The sequence below is a fragment of the Corapipo altera genome, unplaced genomic scaffold, assembly GCF_003945725.1.
Source record: "Corapipo altera isolate COAL_440 unplaced genomic scaffold, ASM394572v1 50, whole genome shotgun sequence".
In the NCBI taxonomy this organism is placed as follows: domain Eukaryota; kingdom Metazoa; phylum Chordata; class Aves; order Passeriformes; family Pipridae; genus Corapipo; species Corapipo altera.
Window position 1 is genome coordinate 2,831,134 of NW_020884889.1, and position 23,732 is coordinate 2,854,865.

A 23,732-nucleotide genomic window follows, 5' to 3' on the forward strand; every position below is an offset into this window, starting at 1 on the left:
AGAGATACTGAACAAAGCACAGTCTTGGCATAAAGTGGCTGTAACTCCCATTGCAGTGCACTCAGAGCAGGGTAGAAGTTAGCCCCAAAAATTCCTGTTGCACAACATGGTGTCTGGGTTATAGAGAGGGGTTTGTTTCTCTGAAATTGTTGCAAAAAAGAAATTTGTATGGCCAATGGGCAGTATATTTAATTACCCTCAACTGCTGCCAATACCATTCTTGGATGAGAACACAAACATTTTCATTATGGCTTTTGGAAGATTCCGAGTACTCTCCTACAGGGTAAATCCTTCGTGCTGGGAGAATTTTCTGTCTACTTCACAAAAGATAACAACAGAGTAGGGAAACTTTTTGACAGTTCCTATGTGGATATCATTGGTGTAATCTGTTCAGCTGGCTGGAGGATCAAGACAGGCCCCTCTGCTGTGTGCACACAAGCTGTGGTAAGCACTAGATTCCAAAAGAAGGGCACACACTGTCTCTTTCTGGAAGTGCAGCAAGGAGGGCTCCAGAGCAAATTGCTCCCATGCCTTCCCACATCTATCCTGCTTCATGTTGGCTCGGGGACCTTCTGCTGAGACACTGCGTTTCATCTTGTCTGCAGCACCCACAGGAGAGTTAAGTCAGACTTTAGCCCTAGGCTGGGTTCCTCTGAAGCCATTAGATCTGTGTTCCTCATGCTTTAAATCACCAAAACCTGGGGTTGCTCTTTCCTTTAATCCATCTTGCTAAGTGAAGTTTATTAATGGCAATTGAAGAGAACTGTGATCAGATCAAAACCCAGCAGATCCTGGAGGCGAGTATACTTTTCTTTTTTCTTTCTTCTTTTTGCCATCTTCTACAAAAACAAACAAACAGACAAAGAGAAACGACCCAAAACATGGGTGAATATCATTCCACTGGAGTGGCTGTGAGTAAAAAAGACCTGTGAGGCTGGGGAACTGCCTTGGGCAGTTCTGCACGTAAATGATATGGTGTCTGTGTGTGCTTATATTTATTTATAAGGATTGTGAATTGCAATATGATCTTTATAGTGGAAGGGAGCAGAAGCAAGTGAGTTTGGCATTAAAATATATAATAAAAATCTGCTTTTTAATCTGTGTCCTCCACTCTGGTGCACAGCTCACTGGGCATCACTCTTTACACTAATTGTGCTGAACAGGCTTTATTTCATCCATCTTCAGTGGAAAATCAACCCACTATAAAACTAGGATTTGAAAGCATGTGTTACATTTGTTATATCTGTTTTACATATGCAGTCTGCTTCTTGTGCTTGTATTATCCCAGTACTGTGCATATTTTGCACCCAGGGAAATACCAAGGGAGGGTAGAGAGCAGATAACACCTGCTGAAACTAGGGGAGAGTTTCCCTGCTTTTGCTTTGTCCTAAAGGCAGCCTTATTCTGTCTAATAGCCAGGGAGGAGATAGTAAGAGAGTTTTTCAAGGCTTTGTGCTATCTGTTGGTGGTAGATAAAGCAGAAACCTCTTCTGAGTGCAGGAATCCTTTATTCCTGCTTCATTACTACATCAATCCTTTATTCCTAATCATCTGACCCAGTGTATGCTTCCCATGCCCATGAAGAGAAGCTTGTGTTTCCAGAGTTGTGGTGGAGGGACACAGAGGGGAAAATGATGTGAATGGAACCCCTGGAGTTACATGTTTACGTGTTCCACAAGTGCACAATCATCCAGATGACGTGCAGGTGTGCAGAGGACACCAGGACCTGTTGCAGTAGGACAAAGGATAATGATTTTAAACTAAAAGAGGATAGATTTAGCCTAAATATATGGAAGAAAATTTTTACAGAGAGGGTGTTGAGGCACAGACACAGGTTGCCCAGAGAAGCTGTGCCTGCCCCATCCCTGGGAGTGTTCAAGGCCAGGTTGGATGGGGCTTGGAGCAACCTGGTCTTGTTGAAGGTGTCCCTGCTCATTGCTGGGCTGGATTGGATGAACTTTAAAGGTCCCTTGCAATCCAAACTATTCTATGATTCCATGATTCTATCTTTAGGGGCTCGCTTGGGAACAAGGGCTTCATTCGTACTTGTTCTGTTATGCAGAAAGCAAAACACAATGTAATTCAATATTGTCAGCTCCAATCTGGATCTATGGCAACAACTGTGAAAATAGACAAGTCTTATTCTGCTCTGATTTCTTAGATTCCTGTTGACATTTGCAATGCTGTGTTTTGGAACAAAATTACTGAGAAGAAAAATTGAATATTTTGCTCATATTATATTTTTTTTTCCGCACCAGTACTCAGGATTGAATACCATTAACGTTCCTGTAAGAACTCTACAGTCATAGATATTCCAAAACAGGTTTCTGTAACCCTGAGGTCAGAATTTTAAATTTTGCAAGGTTCTGTGGCTGCATCTAGTGGCAGTTCATACCAACTGCAGCATTCTGTTTACTGCAGCTGATACTTCTGTTTGGATGTGCCCAGATACATAGGTCCATGTACACACACATACTTCTGTCTGCAAACATGTATCAATAAAAATAAAACCTTGTAGCATGTTGTCACACATAGCTGCAATTATTCATTCTGAATTAATTCTTATTGTTTGAAAAATGTAGAGATTTAATTACAGCAAATAGTCTCAGTAACAGGAACACGGTGACATTTCTCTTCTGGGGCTGATTGGAGCAACAGAAATCATTTCATAGGGTTTGGTTGTGGTTGCTAAATCTACCAGGCAGTGAACTGAGCTGCTCTGAAGTACTTTAGTAATATACATAAAGCATTTAAGTGTGAAACTTGTGCAAAAGCAAGCAGACTGAGAAGAATTAAAATCAGTTTCAAGTGATTGCTTGTAATCCTTTATCTGAATTGGTCAAAGTACCTGCATTTGCTGAAAGGGAGGGAGGAATGGGTATGGGTCTTCCATGTGTAAGAGATAGATGGATTATCTGTTTAGTAGAACTTTCAAGACCCAAAGATATTTTGTTTCTAGTACAGTTGTTCACCTTAGTCTTTTGTGGTAGTGACATGTAGCACCCTGTTTTGATTAATTAACAGAAACAAGGCAGGAGGGGTTGAAGGTGGCATTCAGGTGGCTTTTTCTGGTGTGTTTTTTAAATGGAAATAGCCATGGAAGTCTGCTAACATTTTTTCCTTTAAAATCTCTTTTTGGGGCAAAATATTCACCCCATTTCTCCAGAGGCAGCAGTGGGCTCTCATGTGGAGAATACTCCAGCCAGTAAACCCAGGCAATCAGATGTGGACCAGATGAATAAGGTACAGTGACTAATTTGCTATTTTATGATTTTGTTTTTCATTGGTGGCCTTTTCCCTTTTTAGTTAAATAGTGAGGTTTAAATATGAAAGACTGTCACAGCTACCTATGGATTTCTTTTACTACTACTACCTACATAAGTCTGTGTAGGAAATCACAGCTACATTATATATATATATATATATATAAAAATAAATGCATATAATTGATACCTGTAGCTAACTTATATAGCTGTAATAGTTTGAGAGGCTAAAGACTACAATAGAGTTTTCACTAAATGTTTTAGTTTCATCCTTGCTGAAATAAGGGATCTGTAACCAAACTGGAATTCAGAGAATTACAAGGTCTGTTTATGGACTGGCTTTCTGAACTTCCTTGTGGTTCTTCCTGTGCAGAGACTTGAGCGTGGCACCTTTAGAATGAGTAGGCCAAACTCTTTATGGTCCTAATTATTTTATCCCACCACTGAGCTGTAGATCTGACTCTGCTTAGCTTTTGCAGGACCAAGGCCTAAAATAAGGTGTGAGGTTTGAATGAAGCCTCAGCCCAGGAAGGGGTACATGTATCTGAGAAAACAAATCACAGTAACAAAGCCTTTTCAAGTAATAAAGAGAAAGGAGAGATGAGTGGAAGCAAAACAAAGAGCTGTAGGGCTTGTTTCCTCAGCACATTTTGGTTGCCACACAATTAAATCAGTTTGTTTTCCTCAGGCATGTGTCTCCTGAGGGAGCTGTGGCAGCTCTGGCCCCTGTGGTGCACGTTCTTGTGTGATGGGCTGTGGTCATGGCTCAAGAGCCCACCCAGCCAGATCAAGGCTCCCTGTGCTCCCAGTTTTCTTTCTGCTGACACTTCTGGGAAGGCAGGCAGAGCAGCAGGAGTGAAGCTGTTCCATACAAACAGTGCAGCTGAGTTCCTTGCCTTGCATGTTCATGGCAGTCTTGGTCAACAGAGGGATTTTATATTGGGATCAAGTCACTGTTTATCTTGTTTGTGTATTATTTGGTGTTCCTTCTGTGTCGGCTCTAATTTCAGGGTGTTGAATGCTTTCCTGGTGCCGGGAGAGGGGCAGGAGATGCCACAGAGAAAAAAGATGACACAACAGCAGCAGGGACTCTAAACCCACAAGGTCCTGAAGAAGAGGACTTTGAAAAAGGTGCAGGCAATACTCGGCAACACAAAGGACTCAGGAAAAGAGCAAACCCTGGGGACTTGGTTGGAGACAAGGCCACCAAGCAATTTAGAACTACACCATAATTGCTGTTTCAGAAATCAGCAAATTCAGTATAGTCTTAAAAATTGTAATTGACTATTCTTAATTTGTGACACTGCAGAAATTTCTTCAGGTAAGATGTAATTTTTTTGCAACACATGCTCTCTGTTTTATGTTTTGTTTTAAATAAAGCTTTTGTTTACTCAATGTCCTTTCCTTTTCCTTCTCACCAAGTAATTAAGTAGTAGCTGAGCCTAGTTATTTCCCTGCTCTGAAAAGATTTTATTGGATTTCATGAGGTGTCCAAAAGGGAATAATTGGAGGCCTTGTAGGTACTGATGTAAGAAGACATTTCTATGGAAACCACATCCTGCATTATGGAAGAGAGATACCACAACACACGTTGGTATCAGAATGACAGTTGTAACCTTCCTTTCAGAGTGAACAATTGATCTTGAATTGCTTTCATTTGAGCTTTTCTAGCAGAAAAATCTGCCTTAAACCCTGTGGTGGACAGGATGGCACACAAAGGCCATTCATGCAGGAAAAGTTTGGTGCAGGGAAGGAGAGTGAACAGAGCTACAGGCGTTAAACTGCCTTTCAGTTCAGGCACTGTTACAATGCTGTGTGTAAGTTCAGGGTGTAGGACTTTGTGTAGATTCCACATTGCATGTTTTATTCCATGTAGGCTCTTTGCTAATGTTTTGCATTTAATGAACTTGGAAATATAACATATTTCACTGGATTGCTCATGTTGTGGCTTGGTAAAGAAATTTTGTTCTTTTACCACAAGCTGGTTATGTTAGACTATTTTATTTTTTTTTTTTTAGTGGGGACTTTCTAAAGCTTGAATGTTGTGTTAATGATTACAGGTGAAAATTGTAAGGATCAGATCTTTAGTCCAGTGGCAGAGAAGGCTTTGCAGAGAGATACTTCAGTGCTGAACAGCAGTAGGGGCCTGATGAACCTGAAGAGATCCAGCAACCTGTAATTCTTAAGTCAATGCTTTGGAACAAGGAAAGGTAGCTATTTCTTTCCAGATACTAATCCAGCATTTCCAGGGAGACAGTTCTGTAGGCAGGCATTGTAGGTACACTGTGGGGATGTGTATTTTCCCCCCTGTACAGCAGAATTGCTCACTCATAGCCCTGTCACCCTGTTTTGGTTTAAGGTCGTGATTTAACATAGCATTTATCCCTGTATCCAAGTAACTCCTTCCCCCTGGAGCTGCTCTGTAAACCATATGCCTGAGACACATAGAAATCAGACCTTCCTAGGTATCTCATAAAAAAAAAAAAGAAAAAAAAAAGCTATAATTGGAACAAGTTTTTGCCAAGAGAATTAAAACACTGGATCGTGTGCCAGCCTTAATCACGTTGCTATGGTTCTCTTGTCTCAAAGAAAGTGCATTTAGGACTAACTTTATAGTCAGTTAGTCTTCAGATTGTTGAAAAGTCACAAAGAGTGTGCTATGAAGACTGCCACAAACTCCATGTCCTCCTGTGCAGCAGCCTATATTCTTACTCAATGTATGGTTAAATACAAACCTTTTTTTTAAGAAAAAAAAAAAAAAGATATTTTTGAAGACTTGCAATACCAGTTGTGCCTAAGTATGATAGAAAGTCATTATATCTCTACTCCTGAAAGCTGATTCTGGGGTTGCAGAAACCTGGTCTCATGTCTAGTTTGCACATTATATTGTAATGTCAGGGTAAGGTAAACTGGGGTTGTTCCAGCAAGTGAGGAACCTTAAGAAATTCAGCCTGAATTAAGTCTTTCTACAAAATTTTATCTAAGAAGGCCCCAGGAAATGCTGTATGAATTTTTATTAGAATAAAAGAGATGGATAAGGTACTGTGTGTGGAATGGGCAGATAACTAATGAGATTCAATTAATTCTGTATCTGGAGATACTTTGATTTAGAGGAAAAAAACATCAATTTTTCAAAATCCTCCAACTGAATTTATGTTTCACCTGTTAGCCAGTGATCCACAGCCTGCATTAGCACCACTTTACTGGGCCTTCTCGCAGAAAAGTTGCTGCTTTCCTCTGTGTGTGAATTGTCTTTTTTGAGTTTGTTTAGGTTTTAGTTTTCTAAGTTTCTCTTTTTCATCAAAAATTCACATGGTGGCAGCTGGACCTCTTAGAGAAGTAACCAAAGGGGCATTTACTGAGGTGGTGTTGGCAGTGCTTGATACTCTCTAATCAAAGTGATCACACCATCCTTCTAATAAAAACTTGTGACTTATTAGAGCCAGGAATTCTGAGGTCCTACTTAACTGTACTAAACTCCTGGGCTACAGGTTTCTTACAGGTTTCAGGATGGCACAGGCTTGCTCCATGTTAGTTCAGAAATGCTGACTTACAGAACAATTAGTCTGAGTATTGATTTTGTTTCCTTTTTTTTTTGGTTCTATTAGTGCTGTAAGGTATCTGATTAATTCAGAAGCCTGGACTTGCAACTCTTTTTAGCAGTCTGAAGCTCTTCTTAGATCACAGGACTCTTAAGAGGGTCTGAAGCAGAAACAGATCTAATATTTTTGCTTTCTTAATAGAACAGCATAGAAAAAACCCACCCAACAGCACAAACATCTTTTTTCTCTCAGTGGAAGTTCTTTTATTTGAAAGAAATCTGCATTTACTCAAGGACAGGATGGTTTCAGAGTGCTGGAAAAGTTGGCAAAGGCTTGAAAGAGCATTCCAGTTCTTGGAGTTAAGTTTTCAAAGCCTTGGATTTAATCCCTTTCTGAATCTACGCTCTGGATGTGGCGTCACGCGGTCGTGTTTCTGCTTAGGAGACGAGGTGAGTGTGTGTGTGTGTGAGAGAGGTGGCAGGTCTGCTCAGAGGGAATTTGTTCCTGTAGTTCTTACAAGCACAGACACTTAAGTTTGGTCTGCAGTGAAGATGTTAGGCATCCAGATCAGTGTTAGCACTGATCCAGTGGGTGTGTGCCAAGTGAATAAAGCATTGGAATCGCTCTCAAGACAAGTAAACATATGGATTTTAAGGCTAGAAATTTCATTACGTTAATCTCTCCTGATGCTTCACGTAATGGAAGCCAGACAATTTCATGCATGGTCGCTGCATCAAAAAAACCATTGGTTTCGGTTGAAACAACCCATTTTTTGGGGAGGATTGTTTTGATTTGGCAGTTTTGGTTTTCAGATGTTGGGCAGCGGGAAATCTGCCACGTTCCTTGGCAAGTTGTTCTAAAGTTTTGTCTTTACGAGTGCATCCAGTTACTTTAGTCTGAATTAATTTTGTTTTAGTCCCCTGTGATGGATTTTGCTGTTCTGTTTAATGCTGGGCTGTGGCTGTTGTGCTGTCAGGATTCTTTCTGCGTGGGGATGGAGACCTTGTGGTCCGTCACGACATCAGCGCACAGCTCTGGTTTTTGGATCTGCCTCTCTGAGGTAGATTTTCCTGACCTTGCTTCATTCTCCCTGTCCTTTCAGATAGATTTTCAATTTTTCAGATTCCTCTAAGAAGCCTAAATATCATTAGACCCTCCCCCGATTCTGGTTCCAGTCACACTGAGGGTTCCAGGACTGCCGTGACCTGTGGTTGTAAATCATCACGGGATCCTTTTGTGCTCGTGGGTGTCCTAATGGTGACCATGCACTGTAAAACTTAATTAGGAGGTGTCTGTTTTAAAGTGTTGTCTGTGATGGCTGCACTGAAAATGCAGCTGATCCTGTGTCACCTGTGTCGGCACCACGAGATGGCACCATTACACAGCATAACTGTGTCATCATCTCTTGGGGGCTTGAGACCCTGCCCAGGATTTAAATGCATCACTCATTGGCTTGACTTCTTCAGATGGAGGATGAGGGTGTGGTAAAGCTTGTCTTGTGTTTGTCGTTCAGGCTCATTTATCTGTGGAGTTTTTATTTTTTAAAATATTTGTGAAGCCAAGGAGAAGTCAGAGTAGGACAAAATGCAGATTGTATCCAGACTGTGCCCCTCCGTTTTCTTCTTTCATCAGGGGTGGGACTTTCCATGTAGTATCTCATTGTTTTCCAGCAGATGATTCTATCTCTGTGTTCAACAGATAACTTGAGCATCTAATTTTTAATTTCTGTCCCTTCTCTGTCTAACACACACTTTGCATCAGAGAACTCCTGAGCACTTTCATGTAATAGCAACTGCCATGTAATATACTGGTAATACTCCCAGCATTAGAAAAGAAAGGATGATCTCTATTTGCCTTAAAGGTTAAATTTTCTTCCTTTGCTACTGTGTTTTACATGTGACCATTTCAAAGGAGAGAAGGGCAATTAAGTAAGCAGATGATTTAATCTAAATTTTATTTTTGCGTTTTTTGGAAACATGTATTGTTTAGTTAAACTGAGAAAACAAAACTTTAGTGCAAAGATAAAGTTGTAATTAAAGGCAGGTCTCCATCCTAATCAAAGTTTGCAATACAAACATTTCAAGGCAAGTTGTTCTCCGTTCTTTCACTTGCTATTGCAAAGCCCAATGCTAACTCTATTTTTGGGGTGTTTCCCAGTTCTCCAGGCCTGCAGTATAACTCCATGATTCCTGTGGCATGATACATCTCCCTGCTAAGTGGCAGGAGCTCTGTTCAACTCTGAGTTTATCACATCAGTAACTTGGGCCAACATCGTTCCCTGCCATCTCTATGATGACATTAATGTAATATGGGGTCAGTTTGGACGCTCCTCATGTCAAAGTAGAAAAGAATCAGGGGTGTTCAAATCCACATTTTAGTGTTCTTTCCTGTGGATGAAGAAGGGAGGGAACAGTCTGAAAATCAGTTACCTGAATTATTGTTAACATTTGCATATTAAGGATGTTGCAGAAAAAGAGGAAATTAACGTGTCCAAATAGAATTTCTGCTTAGTCAAATTTATTGCTCAACTGCATAAACAAAGAATGCATTCAGCTGTAGTTCATTGTTTGGTACTGACTTAGGCCTTCCTTTATGTATTTCATGTTACAGATGAGAATGCAATAAAATATAAGTGCATGGGAGACAAAATTAGAGGTTTGTAATTAGCCTGCTTTGCAATTTCTTTCTTCTTCCAGTCCAACTTGATGGTGAAGTCTCAGTTAATTCTCCTCTGTTTGCCCTAGACTTTATCCTTGATTTATTGAATTTTTCTATCTTGAAGGTTGTTGGGGTTTTTCTCCAGCGGTGTGTTTTTTAAGAAATCTTTTTGGTTTTAATTTAAACTGAAGGCTCCATTTTTGGAAGATCAATGAATTCCATCTGGAAGAATTCTTTTCTCCCAGCCACCTGACACTTAGATGAAGTTGAACTTTTTTTTTTTCCTTCTCAGGGAGGAGATCAGAGGTTGCATTCACCATGATGAGTACATTTGGGATGTCGGTATTCATTCACCAACACTGGATTTGTAAATTAATAGCTCAGCCTCTCTGGACTGTGGAATGTTAAAGGTCAGCGACCACGAGAGGAGAAACACTTCAGAGCTCTGTGTGCCCTCTGGCCAACACAGTGGCCTTGGCTTAATGGCATTAATTTCATGCTGCTTTTAAAGGATACAGATGTGCAGCATACCTTCAATCCTCCTACCTGGAACCACTAATCCCGTCCCAGCTTTCTGCAGGGAGCGGGGAGGGAGAAGAGTAAAACCCTTCCTAAAAGGATTAGTTCCACTGACTAATTTTCTGAGTTTCTCCTTGCTTGGCATGTCCCCTCTCCTCCAAGCCTTTGATAAGTATCTTAACTAAGATGCATTTTGGTAAATGCTGTCTTCAAGCAGCATGATATAGAAAAGCCTTCTGATTCCCCCGCCCTCTCCAGATCTTGGGGCTGGTTCAATCTTTTTTAAAGCTATTTCACTTGTGCTGCATGCAGAGCCCATCTGCTGTAATACAGACTGAAATGCCACTTTTATCCTTGTTTGCGTGGAAGGTTGGTGGGTAAATCAATTGGAGTGAAAGACACATTGTCCCTCTTTGCTCCATGTCACAAGCACAAATATCTTCCTTTTAAAGTGTCTCTTGGTAGAAGCCAAAGCCTTTGGCACAAGCCACCTCTGCTAGCTTGACCTCTTTTGTGCATCTGGGATGGAGGAGCAGCTCTGAGAAGCACAGAACAAAACCAGCAAAATAGCAAGAGAAAAGGTCAAGAAGGGGTCTTGCTCCCTGTAGACATCAGAAGTTTCTGCAAGATGATATTTAGCATGTCCTGCCTGAACAGTTAAGGCATCAAAGGCACGAGCACTTCGATAGGTAATATCCTCGTGAGTTGTCAAATAGATTGCAGAGCACGTTGCTCTGCCACGCTGGGGGTGGGAGGGAGGGACCTTCTGTCTTTCTACTCATTGAGGTAACTGAGGCTGGGAGCTTCAGAGAGCCTTTGCTTCCACAGATGGATATTCCATGCTGTGCTCTGTCCTTGCCTGGCTTTTGACTTACAGGCCTAAGCTCACAGAGTGGTGCTGTGGCCCTACAGGGGAAGGGGAAGGCAGGTTTCTACCAAAGACAGAGCTGACATCAGTTCCAAGTAATAGAAGTGCTTGATTTTTGTCTCTGTGTTTCTGCCTGGTTGCAGCCTTGCAGTGACTTACTCTCAGACCAGGCAGTCTCTTTGATGCAGCATCATTACAGTGCCAGAGATGATTCCCTGTACCTTCCCTTTCCAGCAATGGGATGTGAAGGGGAGGTAAGACATGCTTGGGTAATTCACCTCTCAACATAGCAGGGTCAGGACAAGCAATATTGCCTGTCCTAGCCAAGGGTATTAGTAATCCAGGAGGCAGACAGTATCCTGCTGCTCAGGACCTGGAAATGCAGGGAAATACAACCCTGGCAGCTTTGACGCTGGATTATTCTCTATTTGTGGCAATGGATTGGTGTAACTCTGATCAGAAAGAATCATCTCTGCCAAATCCTGTGGTTGAACCTCTGCCCAGGACAATAAGCTCATATGGTGAAGGCATGGGCTGTGTTCTTCACTGTTGTTATAGATTTTTCACAGTCCCCTGGTTTCATCTGCAATTTTTGGTGCACAGGCGCAGTTCTGCCTCTCCCCTCCTGTGCAGGGGTAGCTCGGAGCCTCAGAGCACTCTGCTCTCCCTCACAAAACCCTGCCAGTGTCTGCCATCGATCCAGAACGAGTTTCCTGGGGTTCACTTGTCCTAACTTAAAAATAAACATGGACTGACAGGTTTTAGATATAATGCCTGAGTAAAAGAAAGAAAACAAGCAAGCACAGAAGAGAACTCAGTTGATAGAGAAGCACAATACAGTGCCAATTTGGCTACAATCTTTCCTCCTCCATGGTGAAACTGTGTTGCTGCTTTCTGATGCTGACCTTGCTCGTTCAACAACCATATTGGGGCTCATCAGTCCTGACTTCTTGATCTCAGCCTCAGGGTAGTCTGAGCCCCACTGTGTCCTGACAGTGGATATTCCTGGGAGTCAGTATCCCACACCATGCACTGAGGGAGCAGCTTGAACCCAGAGGTGCTCAGGCTGTAGTTAGTGAGCAACTAATAGCACCACTTGTTGAGAAATACCAGCTGAATCTGTGGCTTCTGGTGCTGAGGGGCGAACTCATTGGTAGGAAGAAATAGCCAGGTTGTATTTTGGGCTTTATTGAATTTCTTTAAAGCTTTCCAAGTCATTTGCAAAGGCATGGCTGAGAGCTTTAGCAAGATGGTAGGTTAAGGAAGAGAATGAGACTGTTGGCTTAGAGAAAGGCGGGTGAGGAATTAAAGCTTCTTTGTGGAAGTAAGTCTCTTTCTTCATCAAACTGTAGTTTTGACCTTCCTAATTAATGTTGTTGTTTTTCTTCTTACTGCAGTGCAAGCTGTCCCAGCCTGACCTGCTGGTTCACAAGATGAAAGGGGTTAACTCATCAGAATGGAGATCCCCTCTACTGGCTTATCCAAATCTTTACTAAAAGTGTGATATATCCATGAACACAAATAGAACAACACATCTAAGAATTATGTATCTGGGAGTTTGAAGGAGGGGAGTGAAAAAAGGAAGAAAGTCTGTGTTGCTTTGAGGTTATTTTAAAAACTGAAACTGAATAGGTCAATACCCCTTAAGCTTTTTGGTCTTTAATTCTCTTAATGGTATGGCAGAAATCGTTAATTGTATTATTAAAAAAGCTTTGAAGACTGTATTAATGTAATGTGACCTCGGATCAGTCAAGATCACATTTTCATTATGATTAAAAGATTCCTTGTCCTGAAACATTGATCTCATCTCCAGCTGGCTGTGTCAGCCAGAGAGGGGCTGGCTGCACGGCAGGGCAGTAGATGGCAATATTGCCTTTCATTCTGCAGCTGCTGGGGGAGAAATGCTCACCTCAGAAAGGGGCCGTGAACTTTTCCCCTCAGCTTCCAAGAGCAGGTTTGCACTTACAGGCTGTATTAAATATTCCAGAAGCCAAATAATTCGAAGTCCCATTTTGAATCCGAATTTCTTCAGTTACTCGTGTCAAGTGCTTGAATTGATCAGGCCAAACAGGCCTGATGCTGCGTGTCAGCTCCGAGAATGAGCATTTATTTACATGTTGGGGACCAGCAGCATTGTCTTGTAGCAGGGATTCAGTGAGGCAGTATATGACCCCTGGAAGTGACATCTCCAGCTTGGCTGTTGTGATTTGTTTAGGTTTTTGTTGAGTTTTTCTCCTTTCTGGTGGATTTTCCACCTTTTCAGTAAATTTTTTGCCTTTGCATCAAGGGAGTGAAAGCTGTATCAACTCCTTTAGTTCATGTCATGATTGGGGAGAGTCAAAAGGTACGTAGCCAACATGTTGTGTTCCTTTGCACTGTAATATCTGGACAGACCTCTCAGAAGATGGGAAGAGATGCTTAGCAAAGAGCCAGGATTGAGGAAGGTGTGTGTTACAGGGTCTCACACACACTGGCTGTGCTGTGCTCTCGTGTACTGTGCTGCTGAGTAGGCGGACAAGGATTTCAGAAGGCAAGTGACATCTGGGGTCAGGGATTCATGGAAATGAAATCTGCTGTGGCAGCTCGAGGATATGGTGTGTGTAAAGTGCTACTCCTTCCGTGTCCTGTGGGCATATGCCAAGTGTCTCTGCAGTTTTGTGAGGTACCAAGGTAATTGCCTTAAAACCCCTCGCCACACAGGGTGTTGCAGGATGGTAGCACACTCTCTGAGTGATGGGAAGCAGAGGGGTGTGCTGACTGGTGTTAAAGCTTCAGTGCTGCTGACTTTTCTATAAATAACTGCTGTCTGCTGTAATTGGTTGTATCCCAGTCCATGGTGATCTTTTATATTATTGCTGTCTGCTGGAAAACTCCCGGAGGCATAAAATAGATAGCGGGAAGTTCCTGCACCCAGCCCTGTGTTCCCCCATGCAGCACAACAGGCTAGAGCAGAAACAGAGCTGATGGAGAATTTTCTGCAGCAGGAAGGATGGAAAAAAAAGGAAGAGATTGCACCTCTAAAATGATAGCAGCAGGCCATCTCTCCTGCAGGATATTGCTGGGTGTGTTGGAAAGAGAAAATCTTCCTCGGGTTTCTAGTGCGGAACTGAATGGGTGTTATTATTTGTCTCTGACTTACTTACGGGTATTTTTCAGCTCTCCATAAAATAACAGTGTCTTGCAAGAGATTGAAAACTGGAGAAAAATGTCAGTAGTTGACTTGTATAAGGTGTTTTGTGTTTAAAATGTGTAGTGTTTTCTTATCCTGAAGGATTCAGAACCCTTCACAGATCAGGAATGCTGAATGCTCTGTGACAACCCCCTTAAATACAGCCATCTGTATTTGATATGAAGCAGAACACTGAGGTGAAGCTACTCAGCACCTGGAATTGATGTTTTTATTGAGGGAGGGCAGAAAAGCACTGGACTTAGATGTTCAGGAAAGGATTTGAGTGGAAAGGGTTGAATTGCCAAGCTTCGCTCAGCAGCGAGCATTTGAAACAGCGAGTGGCTCTGAGGCCAGCAGGTGAGTGTGGGTTGTGTCCCCCACACTGATTTCATTTCTGCCTCTGTCTTAAGCTGCATTTGCCCCTCTCCACAGTGTGGTACGCTGCATGCATCACAGAATCCATGCTTCACTGGCCTCATAAAAACTTTGCTCATGTCGACAAAGGATTTATTAAAACTGAAATCTTTCCAGCATTACACAGAAGCTGGCACAGAGAACAGCTCTGTGGAGGGACTTGTCAACAGTCTCTCAATTGACTTTTGCTGACTGATATTTCAAGATTAGATGCTATTGTAGGGCATTTAATATAAGAAATTGCTGGGAGGTCTTAGCTTCTGTCCTGGTTATTTGCTACTGGTGGGAACTCTTTGGTTGCAGCAGTTTAGTTCTTTGTGATGTGGAAGAAGCATTGAAAGTCCACATAGCTTTGAGTCAGAAATGTATTTTCCTTCAAGATATGCCAAGAAAGTGTCAGTGTGACAGAAGCAGGGTGAAAAGTCTACAGGGAAGAGAACAGCAGGATACTTTCTGTGGCCTCAGACACCCCTTCCTGGGGCCTGGCTTGGAAGCAAGCTGTGTTGGGTGGTGTAAGAAGGCAGACACTGAACCAAAGCCATTGCTCACTGATGGAAAGGTCTCAGCTATTCTGGCCTGGATCTGCTCATCCAGGAAAAAATGTCCTTGCTGGGATTGGGCAGGGTGCCCAGTTGTAGTAGGACATTATCTGCTCTGGAGACTGAAATCTCCAAAGCAATGAGGAATCTGGCTCTGGTGCAGCACAGCACTCCAGTGACGTCAGACTAGGCTGGGTCTTACTCTTGCTGGTCTTCAGCCTTGGTGTCAACCCTGCTATGTGACAGTGACAGTTTTTGTGGGTGAAGATACATACCCAGAGTCTGATTCAGACCACCTGATCATGTTAAACTTTCCTTGGTTTCCCTTCTTCCAGCCAGGATCCCCTGACTCCATAGTGAGTGCTCCCAGTTGTTCATTGTGCTCATGAAGTGACAGGCCTGCATCTATCTCAGGTGCCACCATAACAAGCCTGCATGTGGCCTCTGTGTGTGGGCTGGTCTTAAAATATTGCAACAAGAATTTAATGCCTAAAAAACGAACCAAACAAACTAGAAAAACTACAGATGCAATTGGCAATTTATAGAATATTCTGGAGAAATGGGAGGAAAATCTTTCATAATACCTGAAAATCCAGAGAATTTCAGATGTTTGCCTTTATTTGAATACTGTGTAGGCAGAGTCCTCAAACTAAAAGTGAACTATGTTTAGTGAAGGCAGTTCTCATTCAGAAACAGCAGAGATAGTGAGAAGAAGGATAGCTCTGGGAGTGTAAAATCCCAGCTAAGAACAGTGCTGCAGTCACAGAAATGAGCACATCTGGCGCAGCTCTTGGAGTCCCAGCAGTGATCCTGAGTGACCAGTTTGTACTGGGAAGAAGATACAATGAAACAGAGTTATGTCTGGAGAAGACTGTGGTCTGCAAACTGCAGTACAGAAGCTTTACCCCCTGCTTTTGAGGACTCTGCAGCAGCAAAGAGCCCCTCCAATCTTCTGGAGACAAACTGGTGCTTTCCACACTCCTCTCTGCTGCTTTGGCACCTTGCAGGAAGATAAAGGTAAGCTGGTGAGACACCTTCTGCCTCTTTCTCTTATTCAAGCACTTCTTTAGATGACTAGTTCTCACTATGAGGAGCCAAATTTGGGAGGGAAGGGGATGTTCAACTCCTGGATTGCTGGTGTGAACTTAGATTTTTGTTTCACCAACACTTATTTTTTTTCGCTCTAATCCTCAAGTTCTGAGAGAGAAAAATGAGCAAACCCCTCTGACACCAGTTTTCACCCTGACAGTAATTTGAGTAGAAACAGCTTTGCTGGCAAATAAATAAATAAATATTATATGAAAAGCTTTGGATGGAGCTGCCATGTTCATTCTTGTTTCTAAAGCCCCCACAGGCCATGTCACATATGTGGGTCATGGGGTCTATCGATTATGTGTCAGACCCTTAGGTGTCAGTAATCAATAACACTAACCTGCAGAAAATGCAGCAGAGGTTTGCTAAACCAACTCTTCAAATTGTTCTTTTTCTTGTCTTTAAGTTTTCTGTGCCTCACTAACAATAACAGAATTCACACCAGCAAAGGCAGGGCAGACAAAAACCTCATTTGGCTGCCAACTCATTTACTGTCCGTTTCCATCTGATTCTGCCTGGCTCTTGGTGAGAAGGCAGGATGAGGAGGGGCAAGACAGGAAAGGGTATTTCCAATTGAATGGCTTCTGAGAAGTAGAAATGAAAGTGATTGAGTCGGGAGGACCTAAACATTTTGACCCCGACAGCTTATTAATATTTAACAAGGTGCCAGATTTTTCTTTGACACTGGAAATTGTTGCGACTGTCTGTCTCCAGCAGACTAAGTCTGCTTTCTCAGTCCACCATATCTAATGTACCTGCTTCCAGTCATGAATAGTCCTTATTCACAAATGCTTCCCTTTATTTGCTGTTTCTAAGAAGAAAGAAGGTAGTTTGGCAGATTAAGTTGTGAATTTTTTTCATTCAAACTTCATATCTCTGTATGTTCTCAATGGGTCACTGAGCAGACTGTGGTTTTCCTGTGTTGATTGTGGTTTTTAGAATCATTCCTCAAATAACTTTTAACAAAACATTTATTTGCCTTTTTAGTTTGCAGATTGCTTGTGAGCTGTTCACTGTGACAGTTACATCTTTTAAATGTAAGCAGCTCTGATGAGATAAATATAACAATTTTGAATTCATGTTCTCACTTTTATTTGTATTAATGCAATACTTCAGGATGGTTTATGAAATTGGGATCCTGTTGGGGGTGGGAGAAAAGTCTATGCCATAAAGATAATGCAGCATTGAGCAAGCAATGCTCAATAGAGGAGATGAAGAGTAGAAGAAAATAATATGTTTATGTATTATTTAGGTGGTCTGCATCCCCACTCTTTTGGTGCCTGTCTCTGTCTCCCTGCATTATCTCCATGGATTAGCTTCCTAATGGTATGCACAGACCTAAATGACTTTGCCAAGGTCACACAGAAAATTTGTGGCAGAGCTGGATATTGAATTGGTTTGCCAAATCTCAGTTCAGTGTCCTGAATAATAATAATAATAAAAATAATAAAATAAGGACTTCTAAACATCCATAAGCATTTATCATTCTCCACTCCCAGTTAAATAAAAAAATTCCCTTTGCTAAAGAGTTAGTTTAGAGTCAAATGGACAGAGAGAATCCCTAGATCAGAGGGTTGTTGGGTTTGGCTTTAGGAATTTCCAGTCCATGAGTTCTCTATGCTATTTTTGTGAATCCCCCACAACATGGGTGTAAACTTTGAGATCTCTCACTATTTAAGGTTTTCTCCTGGAGATACCTGTCTGTCTCCTTTGGTAATGTTTTCATTGAACCCCAAGACTGATGTCAAGGAACTTCTGTCTTTTTGGCTTGTTTGAAGAGTAGTCGAAAATATCTTTTAAAATTTTATTTTATTTTTTACTGCTCCAGCTGCTCTGTAAAGTCTGATTCTGGTAATTCATCTGCTCCCCTTAATAGAACTAGGCAAACGTGGTGATTTGAGTTTACAGTGTGTATTTATGCCTTGCCATTGGGGAATGAGCTTCCATTTTTGCATTTAGAAAGTTTTAAAATGAAACCTGAAAATATTTCCCCTCTCTTTACAATGTTTAAATTGCAAAGCACCCTGTTGCTGCCTTGAGCTTTCTGCATTGGGTAAAATCAGTCATTTCCATGATAATCCACTTACAACTGTGCTCAATTACCCACCTGGGCTGTGAGTTGCCAAGTGTTTGCCTACTTGCAGAGGATAAAACCCATTTGGAAAAAAAATGGGTAAAAAGTGATTGCCAGGAAGGGTAAACCTGGAGGGAAAGACTACCAGGGGAGGAGGAATGCTTGGGGTTGAGAACAGAGGCACTGGAGGAGAGAGAAGAAACATGGGGAATGCTGAAAAGGTAGAGAATCATGAAAGGTAAAAAAATCAGGGAGAAGCTGGTGGATGAGATCTGGTCTAGCAGATGGAAGAAGAGATTTATTCCCAGCTTTGCATGTGAACTTCTGGATGCCCATGGACCATTTATATCACCTTCTTGTCCTCAGCTTCACCTTCTGCAAAACAGGTCCTGTGGTACTTACCCTCCTCTGAGATGTGTGGATGGGAAAGGCTAGACAAGAGCTGCAGTAACAATGGGTGTCCTGATTTATTGGTTTTCCTTTGCTAAGCCAGCATTTAGCCAATGGCACTGTGCCCTTTCATGTGTAGGAGAACTAGAAACCTAAAGGAAGAAAAACACACTGCTCCTCAGCTCTGTTTCGGGAAAGGAAAGAGTCTTTTAATTATTTAAGCATCTCCTTTTCAAGTTGCTTCTGGTTTTTGAATCATTATCATTATAGTTGTTAAGGTTATAGGCTCTACATAAATCATTTAAATAATAAATAAGTCATATCATTAAGTAATACACTTGTATTATTTATGGCTGTAGGGAGAGGGTAAGAATATTGTGGATGAGACTGTGTTTAAAATGAAAAGAAGCCTTTGTGGGGCTCATCATTTAAAACACTGCCTTCTGGACTTATGGAATGAGCTTTTGGAAACTGTCCTGGGACGTGGATTTGGATGCCCCATCCCTGGAAGAGTTCCAGGCCAGGTTGGATGGGGCCCTGAGCAGCCTGATCTAGTGAGTGGAACTAGGGTTTGGAACTGGATGATCTTTAAGGTCCTTTCAGATCAATTCTATGATTTCCTCTGAATGAATTAGCACCAAATTGTCTGTCTCTGATCCTGCTGTCCACTGGACACATCAGGTGTCCCAATGTTTGCTCCTACTGAGCACAGTCCTATCTCCCAGACCTTGTCCCTCATGTCCCTTATTTTTCTGTCAGGAAGGACCAAAGGTCTGGTGTCAGGAGCCCTCAGCATCGTGGTGTTTGGGATGGCAGTGCTGTCCTGGGAAGGCACCACAATGTTGTCAGGCCTTACACATGGAGCACTGACTCCAAGCCACCCCTTTGCTTATGAGGATGAAGCCCTGATATTTCCTGGGCTGTTCTGAAAGTCTTGTCTCACAGCTTCATTACTGAAATCATCTCTCCACCACTAAACCCAGAAATATTCATTTACAGCTGGAATATATACATTTATAATATGTGTTTGTAAACAAAGTTAGGAAGGTATCACTTGAATAATCTTATTTCTGAAGGGAAAAATCAAATTAATTTTTAATATATTTTAGTTAGTGTTCTACTTTATTTTTGCTTTGAATTTTTGTTCGTGTGTTTATTTCTCCTTGGCTGAATTTTCCACACAATTTGAGCATTTGAAAGAAAAAAAAAATTGTCCCAGCTAGTCTTGCTTGTGGATCATCATTGCCAAGTGGCTGGGAACACATCAGTTCTGTAATTTCATAAAAATAAGCAAGACAGTTACAGAAGAATTATCAGTGGATGATGAGAAGTGTAGTTTTAATAATAATTATGTTTCTGTGCAGGGTGATAAGACTTACCTTCTACAGAACTAAGGAGTATAATTTTCCACTAGCAAGTCCTGTCTTAAGTGTGTGTAAACGCAATTTCCTGATCTTTGCTTTTGAGTTACCTGGGTGGACCTGGCTCCAGTGAGGAGGAAAAACTCTGGAGTTTCTTTTCCCCTGGGGAAAGATCCACCCAACTCTTTGCCAGGGAGAAACACCACCAAGTCCTTATGACCAACATTCAGAAACCTGCTGCTGTCCTTGCCCTTGGTGCACATCCCCAGCTGGGACCTCAGCTCACTGCACTAAGTGCATTTAACCAGCACTTTCTGCTCCCTCACCCAGCCCCACCAATCACTGCTGGAGTTTCCTCCTGCTTATTCTAAATTGGCTTTAATTTTCTTTTAAATAATTCTTAAGTGTGACTTTTTCAGTACGAGACTGGGAACTATGACTAATTATAAAATCATTACATGATTAAACTCAATTAACTTCAAATAACCCTTGAAATTTGCTTAATGTCAGCCCTTGGCCCTGCTTGAACCAATAAATATTGCTCACCTTTTGTAAAGGGGATGAAAAGAGGTGGTTGCAGAGCGTGATTCTTCAGAGTCAGCTGAGCCAGGGAATGTCCTTACAGAGCTGGGTTAAACTGGTCCCACAGAGTTAGTGCTGCCACCCTGAGAAGGGGAGCAGAGTCTCCTGCCCCTGACTGGGATATTTTTTCCCCCCAATATTTTTTCTCTCAAGTAATAAAGCTTTGAAAATTCTATTCAGCCTTACATTCAGTGGTCCCAGTCTGCTTTGCAAATGTTAATAAGGGTTAAACCTCACAAAACCACCAAGGCATGGGAAAGTACTGTCATCCTCATTAAGACAAGGGAGACCAAGGCACAGAAGAGTGAAGTGAATCACACAAGGATCAGGAGCAAAATCCTGAAAGTTCTGATGTCCTATTTTATATTTTAGCCAAAGCTGTTTCTTGCATGATGCTGCAGGTTTCTTACAGCTGCATGAGAGAGAAAGGGGCTGTTTTCTCAATCAGTGGTCACATCTGGTCATTGGGATTTTTTTGGTGTAGGTTTGTTTGTTTGTTTTTCCCTTTATGAAGCCATCTCTGGATCCAGTCTGTCTTACAGCTAGATCCTGGCAAGAGAGTTGGCAGAAGTGTGCAGAAGAATCCCAGCAGCTATATTTTCTGTGTTCAGTTCCTGGAGGACAGAAGGGGATGTCATTATTGCTGCTGTTCCTGGCAGTCTGCTCTGACTGGGAAACTGGAGGGACACTTGCATTGTTCTCACTGAAGGTAGTCAGGAGATGATGGATAGAATTTTTCCAATAGGTAATTAGATGGGCATGGTAACTAGACAGTCATAAAGATGCCTGATCATCTACTCACAAACATCCCTTGTATGGTGTGCTGGCTGTGAAATGTTCTCCAAATTTGATTGACTTCCAGCCCTTCTTGATGCAAAATCTCAGCGTTCTTGCTGGGTCCTGCCTGAAAATGGATTTAGAGGGTCTTGGGGGAAAGATTTCACTTCTCCCACCCTTGGTTTTTTTTTTTTTTTTTTTTCCCTTTTTATTTCTTTTTCCTGGAGTCTGCAGTTGCTGTTGAAATAATAGTATTTGGGAACGGGCTGTTGAGGAATCGGGAGAACAACTGATTAATGCACCTATGTGCAATAAAGCAGGGTACTTGGCATTCAGGATTTATGCAATAAAGCAGTGTATTTGGCATTCAGAATTTTGAACACTTAATTGTTTTGGCATTTATGATGAACACACGTGACACATTGGGGTGGACTAGTAATTGCTGGAAGTTGTGTAGGTCTTGATAGACTCTTGAAGGACATCACATGATGTCTAATCCCATTTATTAAACAACAGAAGTAGTGAGAGAGACAGGATGTAAACACTCATCCCTAAACACAAGCGTTTATACCCCCACTTGCTGTTTGAGGCTGGTTGCATGACTGGGAGTGCCCTCAGGTCATCATTGAGCAGCTTGTTCGACTGTGACTCCTGAATGATGAATGTCTCCACTTAAATTACAGATCACTGCCCCGGAACAAAAATCAGCAGCATTATTGGCCTCTGCAGGGGCACCAAAGGGTGACTGGGCAGTGGTGCAGGGCTTCACCTGCTGCAGCACTGCTCTCTCCCTGTCAGTAAATGGGCATTTGTTAGCAGTCTGTTCTGTAGGATGTGTGGTGGGGAAGTTTGGCTCAGGACTTGCTGTTCTGTCTTCTTCCTATAGACAGTTTTCCTGTCTGTGGTACTACCCAGCAGATTAGTTAGGGTCAAGAGCTTAATACTTGGATTTTTGACCTGTGAATGAACCTTACAGAAAATAAAGGCAAGGAAGTCACTTCTGCAGTGCTCTGTCCAGTCCTCAAAGATGGATTTGAACATCAAAGGATGTTCAGGAAAACAGAGACATAGTTGTGTTCTTGATATCAGAGGAGTATATAAATTCCCCTCATCTCGTGAGGGGAAAAACATCCCCCATGGGTCTAGTTCATGTTTGCTGTTTGTGTTGTATTTCTCCTTTTGCCGTGAAAAGCCCTAATAAAAATAATTTAACAGGAACAAATTGGGGTCCAATATAGCTGGGAAGGGAAGGGACCATTATCTGTCACTACTTGCATTAAAACGGTTTGTAGACTGATATTAGTTTGGGAATGTGTGTCACCCTGTTTAGATAAACAAAGACCAGGTTATCACAGCACACTGCCTGTTCCTGGTTTAGCTGCTGGGGGCTAAGTGAGGTCCTGCTTGCCCCTCAAAGATGAGCCAGTGCAGCACAGGCAGGGATGGTGGGTTTGCAGTCCGAATTTGGGCTGTTCTGGAATGTGCTGCAGCCACTGCAGAGTTGAGGCAAAGCTTTGGCCGTGATTTTCTCCAGCATCCTGCAGACCCCCCTGCATCAGCCAGGCAAGAGCCACTTGCAGTGGTAATTCCTCCCTGCTGCCCCTGACAAATTGATTTTGACCCTCAACTTCCCCTTCCACCTGCTAATTACTCGGTCACGTTCTCTCCCAAAGCCCTTTCCACCTGGCAGTGGCCTGGTTTTGTCATTCTCCAGTTCTGCTCTCGCCCTCTCCACCTCTTGGCTATTTGTTCTTAAAACCCTCCCCTCCTCACTCCCTTCCTCCTCTTCCTGGCCATCCAAAGGTCATCATTAATATCCAAAAATTGGATACCCAAAATTCTTTTGGATTTTGCTGACTCACAACACTCTGGTCTCTAATGCCTCCTGGTTGATAGGGGAGGGGGAGTGAAAATCAGGATTTTTCCTTTTAATTTGTGCTTTGTCACTGCGGGTGTGACCTTTAATCAGGTGTCTGGCTGTTGTTTGCTTGCTGATGGTTTTTACAGAATGGTCCCTGGTAAATATATACAGAAAGGGCAGGAGAGTAACTGGAGATTGTAACCACTCTTTTATTTCCTGGGAGCCTATTAAAGATGGTTTCAAGTTTATCCATCCGTCTCTTTGTCAAGCTGCCTCCTGTGCCCATCCACTTGTGCATTTATTTAGGAGTATATTAGGTACTGTATCATCCTCCAGGATGGTAACAGTGTGTTCCAGGATAAAGCCATAGATACAAAGTGCACTGAACCCATTATAAAAAAATAAAAGGGCTTTCCTTGATGGCATTTAGCTCAATAAACACAGTTTGTCAGGGATGTCTTTATCTCCTTACATTTAAGCGATTAAATGTTGGTAAAAATAGCTTCAGAAATAAAACATGAAGAGAGCTTCTGGCAAAGCCCTGTCCAGTTTAATTCATACATTAAATATTTGCTAGTAGGGTCAAAAGCTGAATGCTTAGATATTTTGCCCTTTGAATGAAC

General features: G+C 42.1%; 1 protein-coding gene across 3 annotated transcripts in view; it reads left to right on the top strand.

Annotated features, from left to right (window-relative positions):
- The window catches only part of FAM169B (family with sequence similarity 169 member B), a 100,114-nt gene that overhangs the window by 33,433 nt on the left and 42,949 nt on the right, over positions 1-23,732 (top strand). The window contains exons 8-11 of one of the 3 annotated variants that reach the window (XM_027644387.1): positions 3,167-3,243; positions 4,274-4,584; positions 5,324-5,473; positions 9,756-10,198. In XM_027644387.1, the coding sequence (XP_027500188.1) occupies positions 3,167-3,243; positions 4,274-4,495 (299 nt within the window). In that variant the 3' untranslated portion in view covers positions 4,496-4,584; positions 5,324-5,473; positions 9,756-10,198. Of the gene's footprint in view, positions 1-3,166; positions 3,244-4,273; positions 4,656-5,323; positions 5,474-9,755; positions 10,199-23,732 lie in introns of those variants that run through there. The other 2 variants (XM_027644388.1, XM_027644386.1) reach the window with 2 other exon arrangements.